This window comes from Aquarana catesbeiana, linkage group LG01 (assembly GCF_042186555.1).
Source record: "Aquarana catesbeiana isolate 2022-GZ linkage group LG01, ASM4218655v1, whole genome shotgun sequence".
NCBI lineage: Eukaryota > Metazoa > Chordata > Amphibia > Anura > Ranidae > Aquarana > Aquarana catesbeiana.
This window is the reverse complement of record NC_133324.1, coordinates 15,937,347-15,956,636: the sequence shown is the minus strand read 5'-3', so window position 1 is coordinate 15,956,636 and position 19,290 is coordinate 15,937,347. Positions and strand designations below refer to the sequence as shown.

The window sequence follows — 19,290 nt, the reverse complement described above, 5'->3', positions numbered from 1 at the left end:
ATCTGTCTGCCGCAATGTCGCAGTCCTGATAAAAATCGCAGATCACCACCATTTCTAGTAAAAAAAAAATGCCATAAATCTATACCCTATTTTGTAGATGCTATAACTTTTGCGCAAACTAATCAATATACGCAATTTACAAAAAATATGTAGAAGAATATATATTGGCCTAAACTGATGAAGAAATTTGTTTATTTTTTGGGGGGGATATTTATTATAGCAAAAAGTAAAAAATATATATTTTTTTCAAAATTGATGCTTTTTTTTTTTTGTTTATAGCGCAAAAAAAAAACGTAGAGGTGAATAAATCCCACCAAAAGGAAAAAAAAAGACATAAATGTTGTTTGAGTACAACGTCGCAGGACCACGCAATTGTCAGTTAAAGCGACGCAGTGCTGTATTGCAAAAAATGGCCTGGCCATTAAGGGGGCAAATCTTTCCGTTCCCTAAGTGGTTAATGGAGTGGCCGCCACTGCCATCAACTCAATATTTTCAAAATCCACTTGTCATTGGGACAGAAAGTGAGGTGAAACCTTCTGAACAGGGGCACAGACTGCAAAACAAACGTTACAGGGGAGTTAACCCTTCCCTATGTTATCCAACACAAATGTAAAAATTATTTTACTGGCTATAGCTACACTTAAAAAATTGTTCCTGTTCTGACTTACATACAAATTCAACCTAAAGAACAAACCTACAGACCCGATCTTGTTTGCAACCCGGGGACTGCTTGTATCTGTTTTCATAAAGTATATGTCTATACTGCAAAAACAAACTAGGAGCACAGCCTAATAAAAGTAGCACCACAAACCGAATAGTGAAACAGGATACATTATACAAGAGAGCAAAGGGGGACTTTATAGGTGCTACACACAACCCCAAGACATGGACACACAAACTCTTTGTCTTTTGCCAATGCAAGGGGAATGCAGATTTGGACATTCTGTTGCTCTACCCAAAGAACTTATCTGTATTTTGAAGTGTACACTTCATTACCATGTTTCCCCGAAAATAAGACCTACCCCGATAATAAGACCTAGCAGGATTTTTGGGGAGGGCTGCAATATAAGCCCTACCCCAAAAGTAAGCCCTAGTAAAGCTTGTTAAAAATAAATTGTAATCCACCTTGCAGAACAATTACACCGCTATAAGGTGTGTGTGTCTCCCTTTGTAACTGTATTGTGCAAATACTTTATTTACAGACTCGCCGGAGGTCTTCTCCTCTCCTCCTGGCTGATGTCTACAGCGGGGATATCGGCGCTTCCCTCTTCTCCTCTCCTCCTGTCTGACGTCTACAGCGGGGATATCGGCGCTTCCCTCTTCTGCTCTTCTCCTGGCTGACGTCTGCAGCAGGGATATCGGCGCTTCCCTCTTCTCCTCTCCTCCTGGCTGATGTCTACAGCGGGGATATCGGCGCTTCCCTCTTCTGCTCTCCTCCTGGCTGACGTCTACAGCGGGGATATCGGTGCTTCCCTCTTCTCCTCTCCTCCTGTCTGACGTCTACAGCGGGGATATCGGCGCTTCCCTCTTCTGCTCTTCTCCTGGCTGACGTCTGCAGCAGGGATATCGGCGCTTCCCTCTTCTCCTCTCCTCCTGGCTGATGTCTACAGCGGGGATATCGGCGCTTCCCTCTTCTGCTCTCCTCCTGGCTGACGTCTACAGCGGGGATATCGGCGCTTCCCTCTTCTGCTCTCCTCCTGGCTGAGGTCTGCAGCAGGGATATCGGTGCTTCCCTTTTCTGCTCTCCTCCCGGCTGACGTCTGCAGCGTGGATATCGGCGCTTCCCTCTTCTGCTCTCCTCCTGGCTGACGTCTACAGCGGGGATATCGGCGCTTCCCTCTTCTGCTCTCCTCCTGGCTGACGTCTACAGCGGGGATATCGGCGCTTCCCTCTTCTGCTCTCCTCCTGGCTGAGGTCTGCAGCAGGGATATCGGTGCTTCCCTTTTCTGCTCTCCTCCCGGCTGACGTCTGCAGCGGGGATATCGGCGCTTTCCTCTTCTGCTCTCCTCCCGGCTGATGTCTACAGCGGGGATATTGGCGCTTCCCTCTTCTGCTCTCCTCCCGGCTGACGTCTGCAGCGGGGATATCGGCGCTTCCCTCTTCTGTTCTCCTCCTGGCTGACGTCTACAGCGGGGATATCGGCGCTTCCCTCTTCTGTTCTCCTCCTGGCTGACGTCTGTGGCCCCTCCCTCTTCAGTGCACAGAGTGGGCTGATGTCAGCGGGGATCTCAGAGTGGAGAAGAGCTCAGGCAGATCATGCGTCACCCAGGGGGGCTGTAACAAAAGGTATTTCCCTGAAAACAATTACAAAGGGAGACACTCTGCACCCCATGCCTGCACAATTCCTACAAAATGGATTACATAATTCTATAATTATTTTAAGATGTTTATGTCAAAATACTGACTCCTGACCTGACAGGGAGGGGGAGGGGGAGAAGAGAGGGGGACACAGGACATGGATAAATGACATAGCACAAGCATTATGCAATCTATCATGCTTTAACCACTTCAATACCAGGCACTTAGACACCTTCCTGCCCAGGCCAATTTTCAGCTTTCAGCACTGTTGCAATTTGAATGACAATTGTGCGGTCATACAACACTGTACCCAAACAAATTTTTTATCCTTTTGTTCGCACAAATAGAGCTTTCTTTGTTTCTGTTAAAAATTTTTGTAAATAAGTACATTTTCTTCTTCAATGATGGGCACTGATACGGCGGCACTGATGGGCACCGATGAGGTGGCACCAATGAGGTGGCACTGACGGGTACTGATGATGAGCACTGATAGGTGGCACTGATGGGCATTGATAGGTGGCACTGGTATGCGGCACTGATGGGCACTTATAGGTGGCACTGATGGGCACTCGTAGGTGGCATTGATGGGTACTTATGGGTGGCACTGATAGGTGGCCTGGATGGGCACTGATGGGTACTGATAGGTGGGCACTGATGGGCACAGATGGGCACTGACAGGTGGCACCGATGGACGCTGATGGGTGGCACTGATGACACTGATTGGTGGCACTGATGACACTAATGGGTGGCATTGCTGGGCATCACTGAAATATAATGGTGCCAATCAGTGCCCATTTGTGGGCACTGATTGGCACAGATTGGGCACAGACTGGGCACATGTGGATGGCCATCCACATGTTGCCCCCTTCCCTGGTGGTCCTGGCGGCTTCCCTGGTGGTCTAGTGCGGGCATCCAAGGGGGGGGCTGCACTGATAAACAATCAGCGTAGACCCCCCTGTCAGGAGAGCCGCCGATCAACTCTCCTTTACTCGCGTCTGTCAGACACGAGTGAGGAAAAGCCGATCAACGGCTCTTCCTATTGACATCGTGATCAGCCGTGATTGGACACGGCTGATCACGTGGTAAAGAGATCGGTGGAGCGGTGTGTTAGACTGACACACCGCTCCACCAATCGCCACGATGCATACCCCCACGGCTTCATGTTATCCTGCTGGACGTCATATGACGCTCAGTTAGGATAACTGAACCACCGCCCAGCCGTCAATCTGCTATAGGCCGGGCGGGAAGTGGTTACAGGAACAGGAATAAGACATCCCCCGAAAATAAGCCCTAGTGTGTTTTTGGTTTCCAAAATAAATATAAGACCCGGGTTTATTTTCGGGGAAACACGGTAGTATCATTTTGGGATGAATAGCTTTTGTTTTCTAATCCATTAACCACTTCCCTACCCAAGTATTGTCAAATGATATCCGCAGGAGGGATCTCCCATATGACGTCCTTAGCTTCCTGGCCGTCTAGGGGGCCGATGCGTGTGCCCGGCGGCCGCGATGTCTGCTGGGCACCCGCGATTGTCTGTCACAGAGCAGGGGAGAGGAGACAGATTGTGTGTTCCTTGTACAGAGAAACACCAATCGGTCTCCTCCCCTAGTCAGTTCTCTCCCCCCACAGTTAGAATCACTCCCTAGGTAGCACCCTATGTAACCCCTTGATCACCTCCTAGTGTTAACCCCTTCCCTGCCAGTGACATTTATACAGCAATCAGTGCATTTTTAAAAGTGTCCAATACCTAATAATTTAATAGTTAGTTATTATTTGTTAGTCAGTTATTATTTTTGAATTTTCAAATTTGCGGACTTTCAAATTTTCGATTTTCCAAATTTTTGAATTTTTTGAATTTCCGGATTTTCGGATTTCCGAATTTTTGAATCTCCAAATTCCGAATTTATGGAAAAAACAAAAAACGAACAAACAAATTTTTCGGCAGTGCAAATGACTAGTGCTTTAGGAAATGGCAATACGGAATTTTCATCACATTTATTGGTTTTATGCAATGATTTTACAATTTGAAAACGATAAAAGAATTGTATTTTTTTAACTTTCAAAACGTTTGTGTGTCCGTTTCTTGGAGTTGTGTGTAGCACTTAAAAGTTCCCCCTTTGCTTTCTTGTATTACATTATATGTATTAAATTATATTATTTATTATATGTAGCCTCTCTTTAAAAAGTCGTAAAATTTGGGTGTTAGACTTCCGCCTTAAAAAATGTCATCCTTTCTTGTGAAAAAAAAAAATGTCATCCAAGAATACACTGTATACTAAAAAATGTAATAATTTCTTAAAATGTTTTCTTATATTATTATATTTTTATAATAATTCACATTAATTATGATTAGGGGTATCACATATTTTTGAATAAATATTATTTTTGCACAGATATCTATCTATCAAAGGTCATTGTGACCTATTTAGGGGTATTTGGTCACACAACCTATTAGTCAATATATTGTTTATGGTACACTTATAACAACTTTCCACATTAGCCATTCATCTTTTATATATATACATTACATATGTTATATATGTTTATTCATATCTATGACCCACATGATCATGTATGGAATATACTTAACTATGTTTATACTAGTTTTTTTTATATATTTATAGTTATCCACATGATTTATTCAATATACAATTAATTTTTGCTTATTTGTATATTGTTACTGTACATGTATATATGGATCGATCCACTTTATACATGGATTATTTAGTATTATTAATCCAAGCTATTTACTTGAGATATCACACTTATTATTTATTTCACATCACCCAATATACATTTAAATATTTTTAATTATCACTATTCATGTTACTTTATTTATTTATAATTCCATTCACCAGATTTAATATGTAATTTTTCGTTTTCAATGTATAGGGCAGGGTATTTATATTGTTATATATATATTTGAATTAAGTGTCTCTATTATACTAGCCAGATATCTAAAGTATGAGTTGACTTGCATTAAGTTTGCATTTAACACATATTTTCTAATGGTATTCAGATGGCAGTCATCGTGATTATTTTGTTTCCAAGATTCTAGCGTGACTAACGGTCCATGTGGGGCGCTGTGGATGTAATCATCCGCGCTCTTACTAGTAGGGGATACCTGCCCATATTCAACATGGTGTCCCTCGATCTGTGTACTTGTGTCTCAGAACGAGGCTTGGTTTTGTATTTAAGGTGGTGAGTCACTACGCTGACCGTTCCCCATTGACAAAATGTCTGCTGATGACGAAACGCGTCTGGAGGAAGGCACATAGTGACGTCACCAAGCGATCGGAGTAGGAGAACGGGCTCCATGTGTTTTGTGCCGGCCGGCATTCTTTTTAAGCGAATAATCTCCTTTTTAATGTAAGTGCAATACTTGTTTTTAATAAATGGTCTTTAGACGTTATTACACTTTGACCAGCTTTCTTTTTCCTTGAGCATCCATTTGAAATAACGGACACTCAAGCGGGATAGAGGGAGCGATCTGCGCCATTCGATTCACCGTCCGTATGTGGTCATCAGCAAGCTAAAAGGCCTAGGCTGGGTTATAGCCATCCGTCTTTTAAGCTTGCCGTCTGGTAAGCAGAATCTACAGCTACGATGGTCGGGCACTCTTCCTATCTGTGTGTGCACACTGTTGTGATATCAAGGCCTAAAGCAGTTTATTTGGATTCCCTTATTTCCATGTCATTTTTTATGGACATACTCATTGATACTCTAGCGCAGCTTTTTTAAATTTATTGGACTTTTTGTGTTATCGCACTGTATGCTGCTGCTTTCTTACAAACCTGTTTTTCTCTAGCGCGGTATCTTCCCTTGTCTAAATACACTGTATACGCCTTGAACACATTCCATCTGTCAGAGAACACTTCACAGAAGAACTGGCACTTCTGCTACTGCCCAACAGAATCGCAGATTGTGGGCACCTAGGCAGGTCCACTATTGGCTGGATGATCTTCAGCTCCCCCCGTGTGTTTCTGAGTTCCTGTTCCTCATATTATTGGATTTCCTGTTACCGACCCGGCTTCTCCTTGCTGGAATCCGCTGCTGCCTGATTACAAGTGTATGACCGCGGCTTACTCCTGACCCTGCTTGCTGCTTTACCCCTGGCTGATATTCCATGTATGACTACTGGCCTGGATCCTGACCCTGCTTGCTGCTTTACCCCTGGCTGATATTCTGTGTATGACTACTGGCCTGGCTCCTGACCCTGCTTGCCGCTTTACCCCTGGCTGATATTCTGTGGATGACTACTGGCCTGGCTCCTGACCCTGCTTGCCGCTTTACCCCTGGCTGATATTCTGTGGATGACTACTGGCCTGGCTCCTGACCCTGCTTCTGGCTTTCTCTTCTGCCAAGTCTCATCTGGAACATCTGAGGGACTCCTGCCATGCTCATCCAGCCACCACCCAGCAGACATCTCATCAATTCAGCCTGTCACAGCTGGCAACCCATGCTTCTTTAGGCATAGCACTCTCTGTCACCACGTTCAGAGCTGCCCTGCACTCAGCCCCAAGGGAAGCCCTCTCAGCACTTTGACTCCCGACCAGATACGTGACACCATTTCAAATGTTTTTTTATTACAACTTGTTTCAATTGAAACCCATTTTTAACACTTAGCTCACCCTAATAATCCCCAATTAACTTCTTCCCATTCTTTCCTTCGATTTTGTATGCTGTTTTTTTTCTATTTTTCTTTAACCACTTCAGCCCCGGAAGAATTTATCCACTTCCTGACCAGAGCACTTTTTGCAATTCAGCACTGCTTCGCTTTAACTGAAAATTTCATTTTCACGTGCGACGTGGCTCCCAAACAAAATTGACGTCCTTTTTTTCCCCCTACAAACAGAGCTTTCTTTTGGTGGTATTTGATCACCTCTGCGGCTTTTTGCTAATTATTAGTAAATAGAGTCCACCTGTGTGTAATTTAATCTCAGTATAAATACAGCTGTTCTGTGATGCCCTCAGAGGTTTGTTAGAGAACCTTAGTGAATAAACAGCCTCATGAAGGCCAAGGAACACACCAGACAGGTTAGGGATAAAGTTGTGGAGAAGTATAAAGTAGGGTTAAGTTATAAAAAAATATCCCAAACTTTGAACATCTCACGGAGCTCTGTTCAATCCATCATCCAAAAATGGAGAGTATGACACAACTGCAAACCTACTAAGACATGGCCGTCCACCTAAACTGACCGGCTGGGCAAGGAGAACATTCATCTGAGAAGCAGCCAAGAGGTCCATGGTAACTCTGGAGGAGCTGCAGAGATCCACAGCTCAGGTGGGAGAATCTGTCCACAGGACAACTATTATGCCGTGTACACACGGGCGGACTTTTTGACCAGACTGGTCCGACGGACCGAGTCCGGTGGACAATCTGCAATGGACGTTTTTGGTCAAAAATCTGACGGACTTTAGATTTGGAACATTTTTCAAATTTGTCCGACGGACTCGAGTCTGGTCGAAAAATTTGCTCGTCTGTATGCTAGTCCGACGGACGAAAACCCACGCTAGGGCAGCTATTGGCTACTGGCTATCAACTTCCTCATTTTAGTCCAGTCGTACGTCATCACAAACAAATCCGTCGGACTTTGGTGTGATCGTGTGTAGGCAAGTCCGTTCGTTCAAAAGTCTGTCGGAAGTCCATCAAAAGTCCGTCGGAAAGTCCGCCCGTGTGTACGCGCCATTAGTCGTTCACTCCACAAACCTGGCCTTTATGTAAGAGTGGCAAGAAGAAATACATTGTTGAAGGAAAACCATAAGAAGTCCTGTTTGCAAATGGCAAGAAGCCATGTGGGGGACACAGCAGACATGTGGAAGAAGGTACTCTGGTCAGATGAGACCAAAATGTAACTTTTTGGCCTAAAAGCAAAACTCTATGTGTGGTGGAAAACTAACACTCCACATCACCCTGAACACACCATCCCCACCGTGAAACATGGTGGTGGCAGCATCATGTTGTAGGGATGCTTTTCTTCAGCAGGGACAGGGAAGCTGGTCAGAGTTGATGGGAAGATGGATGGAGCAAAATACAGGGCAATCTTAGAAGAAAACCTGTTAGAGTCTCCAAAAGACTTGAGACTGGGGCGGAGGTTCACTTACCAGCAGGACAACGACCCGAAACACACAGCCAGAGCTACAATGGAATGATTATATCAAAGTATATTCATGTGTTAGAATGGCCCAGTCACAGTCCACACCTGAATCCTATTGAGAATCTGTGACAAGACTTGAAAATTGCTGTTCACAGACGCTCTTCATCCAATCTGACAGAGCTTGAGCTATTTTAAAGAAGAATGGACAAAAATGTCCCTCTCTAGATGTGCAAAGCTGGTAGAGACATCCCCAAAAAGACTTGCAGCTGTAATTGCAGAGAAAGGCGGTTCTACAAAGTATTGACTCAGGGGGGCGCTATACATATGCCCCCCAACACTTTTCACATATTTATTTGTATCATTTATCATTTTCCTTCCACTTCACAATTATGAGCCACTTTGTGCTGGTCTATCACATAAAATCTCAATAAAATACATTAACATTTTTGATTTTAACATGACAAAATGTGGAAAATTTCTAGGGGTATGAATACTTTTTCATGCCACTGTATACCAATACATCCTGCAACCAATTCACAAAAATGTCCTCTATCACACCACAACCAGACCATGCCACAAAGCAGATCATTTCCTCTACATACTTCCCTTTTAATCACTTACCACGTGAAAAGCAACACTGTTATGGGTATTTATTGAGCATTCTTAAAGCTTCTTCAACGATTTAAAAACACAGCAAAAACACATCATAAACACATCATAAATGCTATAGGAGTGTTAATGAGCATTTCTTCATTCTTCATCATCAACACACCTTATTCAGAGTGCATGCAGCCAGGGTTGTCAATATCAGGCCTTTAGAGCCCATTCCAGAGGCTGTGAACCCAAAAGGAGGACCAGAGGAAGATGGAAGCCCTCTCAGTGGTGACAGTGCGGCGCTGGAGGGCTTTGCTTTAAGGTAAGTCTCTCATAATGCATACTAGCACCTTATGACATTGCCTTTCAGGGGATTTTTTTTTCTTCAACTGTGGTTTACTACTGCTTTAAAGTGATTCTAAAGGAAATTATTTTTACTTATTTTTTTTATTGGCTCCCGCTGCTGTCAATCATAGTTACATAGTAGGTGAAGTCCATCAAGTCCAACCTATGTGTTTGATTATGTGTCAGTATTACATTGTATATCCCTGTATGTTGCGGTCATTCAGGTGCTTATCTAATAGTTTCTTGACAATATCAATGCTCCCCGCTGAGACCACCACCTGTGGAAGGGAATTCCACATCGTTGCTGCTCCTACAGTAAAGAACCCTCTACGTAGTTTAAGGTTAAACCTCTTTTCTTCTAATTTTAATGTGTGATCACGTGTCTTGTTAAACTCCCATCCGCAAAAAAGTTTTATCCCTATTGTGGGGTCACCAGTACAGTATTTGTAAATTGAAATCATATCCCCTCTCAAACGTCTCTTCTCCAGAGAGAATAAGTTCAGTGCTCGCAACCTTTCCTCATAACTAAGATCCTCCAGACCCTTTATTAGCTTTGTTGCCCTTCTTTGTACTCGCTCCATTTCCAGTACATCCTTCCTGAGGACTGGTGCCCAGAACTGGACAGCATACTCCAGGTGCAGCCGGACCAGAGTCTTGTAGAGTGGGAGAATTATCGTTTTATCTCTGGAGTTGATCCCCTTTTTAATGCCAATATTCTTTTTGCTTTCTTAGCAGCAGCTTGGCATTGCATGCCATTGCTAAGCCTATCATCTACTAGGACCCCCAGGTCCTTTTCCATCCTAGATTCCCCCAGAGGTTCTCCCCCCAGTGTATAGATTGTATTCATATTTTTGCCACCCAAATGCATTATTTTAAAATTTTCTACATTGATCCTCATTTGCCACCCCATTAATTTGTTCAGGTCTTTTTGCAAGGTTTCCACATCCTGCGGAGAAGTTATTGCCCTGCTTAGCTTAGTATTGTCTGCAAATACAGAGATTGAACTGTTTATCCCATCCTCCAGGTCATTTATGAACAAATTAAATAGGATTAGTCCCAGCACAGAACCCTGGGGGACCCCACTACCCACCCCTGACCATTCTGAGTACTCCCCATTTATCACCACCCTCTGAACTCGCCCTTTTAGCCAAAGTCAGTGAGCCAACGAATAGTGAGAGGGGGTAGGGCCTAGCCGTGGCTCCATGTCTGAATGGACACAGGGAGTTTCGGCTTGGCTCGGGTGCCCCCCATAGCAAGCTGCTTGCTGTTGGGGCACTCAGCAGGAGAGAGGAGCCAGGAGCTCTGGTGAGGGACTTGAGAAGAGGAGGATCAGGGCTGCTCTGTGCAAAACCAACTGCACAGAGCAAGTACTGTAAGTATGACATGTTTGTTATTTTGAAACACAAAAAAAATAGACTTTAGTATCACTTTAAATCAGTACAAAAAAATGGCCACTGCCCCCACCTATGACTAGCCTTTGCAACAAACAGCACATGGAAGGGCCACGCGTGTGACTGAGAGCTGCCGGAGCCGATGGCTCCCACTGCTTTGTGAGCCAATGAGAAGAGAGAGACCCGGGAGAGCCGCTGCTCTCGCTGGATCGAGGTGGCGCTCAAGTAAGAATAAGGGAGGCTGAGGAGGGAGCTGTACCTATAAGGTTTTTTACTTTAATGAATGGAAAGCATTCTCCCTGGAGCCTTTAGAACCACTTTAATCAGCCTTTCCTGTAGCGCCTATCAGCTCTTTGAGGTGGTGAATTCGGGGAAATTATATGGGAATAATGCGTTTTTTTTTTCTTTTAAAAGGTACGGAGATACATCCGGACAGTTCATTATACCGGCCCCACCGGAGAGCAGGTCTTCTTTAATAAGAGAGGAGAATTACCTTCTGTGATTTACTTTGCCAATCTGGTCTATTATGACCCTACACCGGGAGAGTTTAAAGTCAGCGCAAAATGTTTTGAAATCAGTAATAATTTAGTAGGAAAACGCAAACCAGAAGAGCTTTCTGTAAACATCCAATGGAAACGGGGCAAAGTAAGAGTCTTCCATTATATCTCCTTGATGTATTTAATAGCCAGAAACACCTGGGTTGTGTTCATGCAGGGTTCAGAGAACATGAATAAAGTTCAGACAGAGCCTCTGCTCCATTGAAGTCAATGGGGGCTGAATGTTAAAAACCAATTCGGAACCATTTTCTAGGCTAAGGGATTGTCAAAAAATGCCATGGGTGGGCCGGGCACTGCCATGGGGACCTGTACAAAATGTTCAAAAAATTATTTTTGGCAGGGATTATTAATTTTAATGATGTTTAAAGTAAAACAGTAAAAATGCAAACCTCCATTAACTGCTTCAATACCGGGCACTTTCACCCGCTTCCTGCCCAGGCCAATTTTCAGCTTTCAGCGCTGTTGCACTTTGAACGAAAATTGCGCGGTCATGCAACATTGTACCCAGATGCCATATTTTTTCCACACAAACAGAGCTTTCTTTTGGTGCTATTAAATCAAAACAGGTTTTTGTTTTTTTTTGCTAAATAAACAAAAAAAGTCTGACTTTTTTTTGCTATAAAAATATGTTTTTCTTTGTTTCCATTATAAAATTTTGCAAATAAATAATCTTTCTTTATAAATTTAGGCCAACATGTATTCTGCTACTTTTTTTTGTGTGAAAATAGCCCAATTTGGTGTATACTTTTTAGTCTGTGGGAAAGTTAATGAGTCCACAAACTATGTATACAGTGCCTTGAAAAAGTATTCATACCCCTTGAAATTTTCCACATTTTGTCACGTTACAACCAAAAATGGAAATGTATTTTATTGGGATTTTATCTGATAGACCAACACAAGGTGGCAGTTGTGGACATGACAAAATGTGGAAAATTTCAAGGGGTATGAATACTTTTTCAAGGCACTGTATATCCCATAGTCTGTAGATGCTATAACTTTTGCTAAAACCATATAGGAAAAATGAAGGAATGGGACTTTAAAGGTGCAGTATATAACACACAAAGGAGAAATTCAAAAGGTTGCCTCACACCTAACAATTATATTGGCACCACATCCCTTTAGTAGCAAACTGTCACAGTAATCATATGGTATACTATTAGTACTAAGTACTATTCTCCTGAGGAAGCCACGGGACGTGGTGAAACATGTTGAGAAACAAGTCTTTCAGTCGCACCTCTTGAAACTGTACTGTAATATTGGATGAATTTTTAAATAAATATGTCTTTTATTAATTTTTCTAAATAAAATGACATTTTTTATATAATCTGTGTGTTATATACTGCACCTTTAAAGTTCCATTCCTTCATTTTTCCTATACAGTTTGCTACTAAAGGGATGTGGTGCCAATATAATTGTTAGGCGTGAGGCAACCTTTTGAATTTCTCCTTTTGCTAAAACCCGTCAATATACACTTATTGGGATTTTTTTACCAAAAATATGAAGCAGAATACATATTGGCCTAAATTAATGAAGAAAATTGATTTTTTACATTTTCTTTTTGGATATGTTTAATAGCAGAAAGTAAAAAAAATATATATTTTTTTTTTCAAAATTGTCGCTCTTTTTTTGTTTATAGAGCAAAAAATAAAAACCGTAGAGGTGATCAAATACCACCAAAAGAAATCTATTTGTGGGGAAAAAAAGGACATCAATTTTTTTGGGGTACAGTGTTGCACGGCTGCGCAATTGTCAGTTAAAGCAACGCAGTGCTGTATCGCAAAATATGGCCTGGTCGTGAAAAGGGGGTGAAACGCCTGGAGTTGAACTGGTTAAACTGATTCATTCAGTGTCTTTTGTTGTGATTAGCTGTGATTGGCCACAGCTAATCACATGGTACAGATGGGCTGTGATTGGCCCTGTCTATACCATATGATTACTGTGACAAATCACAGCTAGCAACACAATTGTATAGGAATTGCATGAATAGAAGCCATTCATTGTTTACAATTGTCATGTAATCTGCTGTGATTGGTCACATGAAGCCGGCAATGAGGCGAGGGGCAATCCGGGAGGACGTCATGTTAAGTCCACCCAGATCAACGAAAGTCCCGCTCGGCGGTCATCTTGCTATAGGTCAGGTGGGAACTGGTTAAATAACATGCCTCGGGGATGCTCTGACCCTGTCTATGAAGTGGTGCATCTATGCAATGTATATTAACTACTACAGCAACGGGGGGGTCTGCATTCGATTTTAATGGGGCACACCCACACAAAAATTCAGCGTGAGGTTCCCCCAAATTCATACCAGGGCCTTCAGGCATGTATCTAAGGTGGAAACCCATGCAATAAAAAAACATGCCCCCCCCCCCAAAAAAAAAATCATACTATACACGTATTCGAGTATGCAGCCTGGCAGACCAGGGAAAGGGGAGAGCCATACCAATGCAGCATGCCCTCAACATAGAGGAATTCCTTGCCAGAGGAGGATAAAGCCCCTCCTAACAGCCCTGGCCCAGTGATTGTGGAGGTTTGAGGGTGGAGGGCTTAGTGGAATCTGAAAGCAGCCTTTACCAAAAAATGGACCCCCGATTTCAGACCTCCCCAAGTGAATGTGGAAAGGCGAAAAATGTGCATGGTTTAAATTGCGCTAAATATTAGGCGTGGCTTAAAGGGGGCGTGGTTAGAGTCTCAGATGACTATAGCTACTAAAACTACTGAGATACATCTTTTTGAAGATATCTCAGTAATAATCACACCAGTGCCTAAAGCAGCACAGATTATGTTGAAGAACAGCATTTAAGACAAGCCAGTTTTATAGATAAATATCCTGCCAAAAAAAAGATGTATCTCAGTAGTTTGTTTTAGTAGCTATAGTTTTTGTTGTGGTTTGCATGGAAGATGGGACTCAATTCAGATTCTTGCCAAATGCCAAAGAACAAAGTCAATGCTAAAGGGAGTATTTTACCAAATACGCCACTCAGCAGGACCAAGTATTCCCGAGTCCGCTGTTCCCGCCACGTCCAGCCTGGAACTTCTAGTCCTCACGAGCTCGGTGGCGCCTGGCTCTCCTACGCTCTGCACAGCCCCGCCCTCCGCCCTTACTATTTATGGAGTGCGGTGCAGCACACAAAACTGCAAATTACTCCACCAGGCACTTAAGTGGCTGTGAGCAGCAGCGGTCAGATCTATAGACTAGGCATCGGCCAATGTGGCCTCCACGAGGTGTGTAAATAAAAAACACCCAAAGCTGCCAGCCTGTTACACACATTGGCAGCCAGCAGGAATGTGAATTTTGCCTTTGCATTTTCTTACTCCATGTGGGCAGAGTGTGACAGGGCACAGTGTACCCCCTGCTCTTGGGGGCCCGTGTTCACCCTGCACACATGGATTACATTCCACTGGTATATAACATTCTGCAGTGCTAGAAGAATAATTATAATAACCTGCTTTCAGGTTCCCCAAGCCCAGTGCAACGAGGCATGTCCTATGGGATACAGGAAAGGTCCAATTGAAGGAATCCATGCCTGCTGCTATCGCTGTGTGCCATGTTCCGATGGGGAAATCTCCAATATAGCAGGTGATCATTATTAAAGAGTTGGGTTATATTTTTTATGTATTATTTTTATTAGCTAATTAATTAGTAAAAATATGTAACATGCTGTTTTTTTCTCCTACAGATAGTGACCTCTGCCACAAATGTCCTGATGACCAGTGGCCAGATAAGAGAAAAGTGAAATGTATTCCTAAAACATATGACTATCTCTCATTCGAGATGGACACACTCTCTAAAGTTTTTTATGTCATCTCTATATTATGTTCGGCTGTTACTCTCTATATACTGGCATTGTTCATTTTATTCCGGGACACTCCAATTGTGAAAGCCAATAACCGGACTGTGAGCTTCATCCTCCTGACCTCCATCTTGCTGAGCTTCCTCTGTGTCTTCTTCTTCCTCGGACGTCCTGTCGATATAACCTGTATGCTGAGACAAGTGTCATTTGGGGTCTTCTTCTCCATCGCTGTCTCCTGTGTTCTTTCCAAGACTATCACAGTCTGCATTGCCTTCAAAGCCGCCAAACCTGGCAGCTACTGGAGGAAGTGGGTGGGAGGAAACTTTTCTAATTCTGTGGTCATAATCTGCTCGTCCGTCCAAGTTATGATCTGTGTCATTTGGCTGTCGGTGTCTCCTCCATACCAAGAGTATGACATGGACTCCTATCCTGGGAAGATCCTCATTCAGTGTAATGAAGGATCAGTTATTGGGTTCTACTCTATGTTGGGTTATATGGGATTTATGGCAGCTGTGAGTTTTGTTCTGGCTTTCATGGTGAGGACATTACCGGACAGTTTTAATGAGGCCAAGTACATCACCTTCAGCATGCTGGTGTTCTGCAGTGTCTGGATTGCCATGATCCCGGCCTATCTGAGCACCAGAGGGAAATACATGGTGGCTGTTGAGATGTTCACCATATTGGCCTCCAGCAGTGGATTGTTAGGGTGCATATTTTTTCCCAAATGTTACATAATTATTGTGAAACCTGAGAGAAATTGCAAAAAACATTTAATGGAAAAGTAAAATTGTGATATACTGTTTCAACAATCATATAATATAAAGTTGTGTTAACTGCACATACATAGTTTGGGTTAAACTGGACTGTGAAGTTTACCTGACCTGATTGAAGACAATAAAGCAACAACAATGCTTTGTCTTACAGTACCTGCATGCACCTTCATCAGTCTCCAAAATAATTCCTGTGTCTCTGTAAAACCCTTCCAGTCCCATGCACAGACTCTAAATAGGGTCTTCTATCCAAGCTAATATTAAGCTCCTCCTCCTGACACTAAGCTTAGCTCTGCTTATTATGTTATCAAATTTCATAACTTCAGTGGGTGGTAAAGGCAGGTCAGTGACTTGGGAGGGTGTCGCAAGAATGTAAGATTTAATCCCTTCACACCTAAGGGTAAAACAAATCTAAATGGCTAAGCACAATTTTACAACTTTGACATGAGTTAGTAAAACTGTACATATCATCAAACTACTTCTGTATCCAGGTCGATTATAACTTGTTTTTTTTTTAGAACAAATTGGGCTTTTTTTTTGGTGGGAAATGGATAATGTTAAGGCTCAGAGGATTAGCAGCCCAGGACAGGAGCTTCTGAGCTATTATCGCCTCAATACCAGTTGAATCATGTATGGATCTACAAGCTGCACCGTCTATCACGTTCCTGACTGGACAGTTTATTATGCCTGCTGACCAGACCAACATCTGAAGTCTTTTGCCCCGTACACACGATCGGGCATCCTAAATACAAAATCCATCGATTTTTTCTGACAGGTGTTGGCTCATACTTGTCTTGCATACACACGGTCACACAAATTTTGTCAGAAATTCCGAACATTGAGAACGCGGTGACGTACAACACGTACAACGAGCCGAGAAATATTAAGTTCAATAGCCAGGTCGGCTCTTCTGCTTGATTCCGAGCATGCGTGGAATTTTGTGCGTCAGAATTGTGTACATACGATCGGAATTTACGACAACAGATTTTGTTGTTGGAAAATTTGAGATCCAGAACTCAAATTTTATGTGACGGAAATTCCGGTGGAAAATGTCCGATGGAGCCTACACACGGTCGGAGATTCCGACAACAAGCTCACATCGAACATTTTCCGTCGGCAAATCCGACCGTGTGTACAGGGCATTGGGAGGAAAAGGCCCTGGCTGGGTATTAGTCACAAGTGTCTAAACTTTTGCAGTATCTACGTATAACAAGTCACGAGATTTTCACTGAACTTTTGGCTGTTGATTCGTTCTTCTTTGAAGGAATCATTAGAATCTCTAATGCCGTGTACACACGAGCGGAATGATCGACAGAAAAAGTCAGATGGAAGCTTTGCATCATATATTCCGATTGTGTGTATGCCTCATCGGACTTTTAATTTCGAAAATTCTGACCGACCTAGAAATAGAACATGTTCTAAATATCTTTGAAGGAACCAATTCCTATCGAGAAAACCGCTCGTCTGTATGCAATCTTCCTGGGATGGAGGCCCATCCCAGGAGGGTTATATCCTTTCCATAGATCTTCAAAGGCCTTCAACACAGTCACCTGGCCCTACCTCTTCAACATTTTACAGAAATGGGGTTTTGGACCGGAATTTACTAGAACCCTGGAAGCTCTCAATTCTCCCCCTAAAGCCCAAATCAAACTACAAGTTCACCTCTAGGGATGAGCTTCGTGTTCGAGTCGAACCCATGTTCGACTCGAACATCGGCTGTTCGATAGTTCGTCGAATTGCGAACGATATCGGCCGTTCGCGCCAAATTCGTGTGGCGCGTCACGGCCCATAATTCACTGCGGCATCACAGTGCATTGCTTGCTGATGATTGGCCAAGCATGCACTATGCCCCGCATGCTTAGCCAATCACAGCGCCGCCTTAACAGAGAGCCATAATTGGCCAAAGCCAAGGAGGCTTTGGCCAATTATGGCTCAGGGGATTTAGTACACGCCCCACACTATATAAGGCCGCCTGCACGGCGGCCCTGTGCAGTGTGTTCCGGTGTGCTTAGAGAGAGAGAGAGACAGTGTCATTTCATTTGAGTTAGCTAGATTAGGCAGGACAGTCAGTCAGTTAGCTGCACTTAAAGTGTATTGTGTATATATATGCATCCCAGGTGTTGCATATATATATATATATATACACTGTATTCAGTTTAGCTAGATCCGTTCCTGTTATCTTCTAGACTATTTACATTTAGTGCAGTGCGTCCTGCTCACAGTGTTCAGCTAGATCCGTTCCTGTTATCTTCTTACTGACAGGCAGGCTTGTCTTGTTACAGTATTTTAAAGAAAATTACTGGTGTTTTTTTGATCCTATTAGTACCACAGTCAGGCAGCTAGACTATTTACAGTTAGTGCAGTGTGTCCTGCTCACAGTGTTCTGCTAAACCTACAAGTAAGTGGGGTGCGTCCTGCTCACAGTGTTCAGCTAAACCTACAAGTTAGTGGGGTGCGTCCACCTCACAGTGTTCAGCTAAACCTACAAGCTAGTGGGGTGCGTCCTGCTCACAGTGTTCAGCTAGATCCGTTTCTGTTATCTTCTTACTGACAGGCAGGCTTGTCTTGTTACAGTAAATACAGCTACCTGAAGAAAATTGCTGGTGTTCTTTTGATCCTATTAGTACCACAGTCAGGCAGCTAGACTATTTACAGTTAGTGCAGTGCGTCCTGCTCACAGTGTTCTGCTAAACCTACAAGTTAGTGGGGTGCGTCCTGCTCACAGTGTTCAGCTAAACCTACAAGTTAGTGGGGTGCGTCCACCTCACAGTGTTCAGCTAAACCTACAAGCTAGTGGGGTGCGTCCTGCTCACAGTGTTCAGCTAGATCTGTTTCTGTTATCTTCTTACTGACAGGCAGGCTTGTCTTGTTACAGTAAATACAGCTACCTGAAGAAAATTGCTGGTGTTCTTTTGATCCTATTAGTACCACAGTCAGGCAGCTAGACTATTTACAGTTAGTGCAGTGCGTCCTGATCACAGTGTTCTGCTAAACCTACAAGTTAGTGGGGTGCGTCCTGCTCACAGTGTTCAGCTAAACCTACAAGTTAGTGGGGTGCGTCCACCTCACAGTGTTCAGCTAAACCTACAAGCTAGTGGGGTGCATCCTGCTCACAGTGTTCAGCTAGATCCGTTCCTGTTATCTTCTTACTGACAGGCAGGCTTGTCTTGTTACAGTAAATACAGCTACCTGAAGAAAATTGCTGGTGTTCTTTTGATCCTATTAGTACCACAGTCAGGCAGCTAGACTATTTACAGTTAGTGCAGTGCGTCCTGCTCACAGTGTTCTGCTAAACCTACAAGTTAGTGGGGTGCGTCCTGCTCACAGTGTTCAGCTAAACCTACAAGTTAGTGGGGTGCGTCCACCTCACAGTGTTCAGCTAAACCTACAAGCTAGTGGGGTGCGTCCTGCTCACAGTGTTCAGCTAGATCCATTCCTGTTATCTT

At 43.3% G+C, this 19,290-nt stretch overlaps 1 protein-coding gene across 1 annotated transcript in view; it reads left to right on the top strand.

Annotated features, from left to right (window-relative positions):
• LOC141129646 (vomeronasal type-2 receptor 26-like) overlaps window positions 1–15,859 on the top strand; it is a 30,807-nt gene extending 14,948 nt beyond the window's left edge. Inside the window, exons 3-5 of the mRNA XM_073617775.1 lie at window positions 11,141–11,371; window positions 14,737–14,860; window positions 14,961–15,859. Coding sequence (XP_073473876.1) covers window positions 11,141–11,371; window positions 14,737–14,860; window positions 14,961–15,859 — 1,254 coding nt within the window. The remainder of the gene's footprint in view (window positions 1–11,140; window positions 11,372–14,736; window positions 14,861–14,960) is intronic.
• The last annotated feature ends 3,431 nt before the right edge of the window (window positions 15,860–19,290 follow it).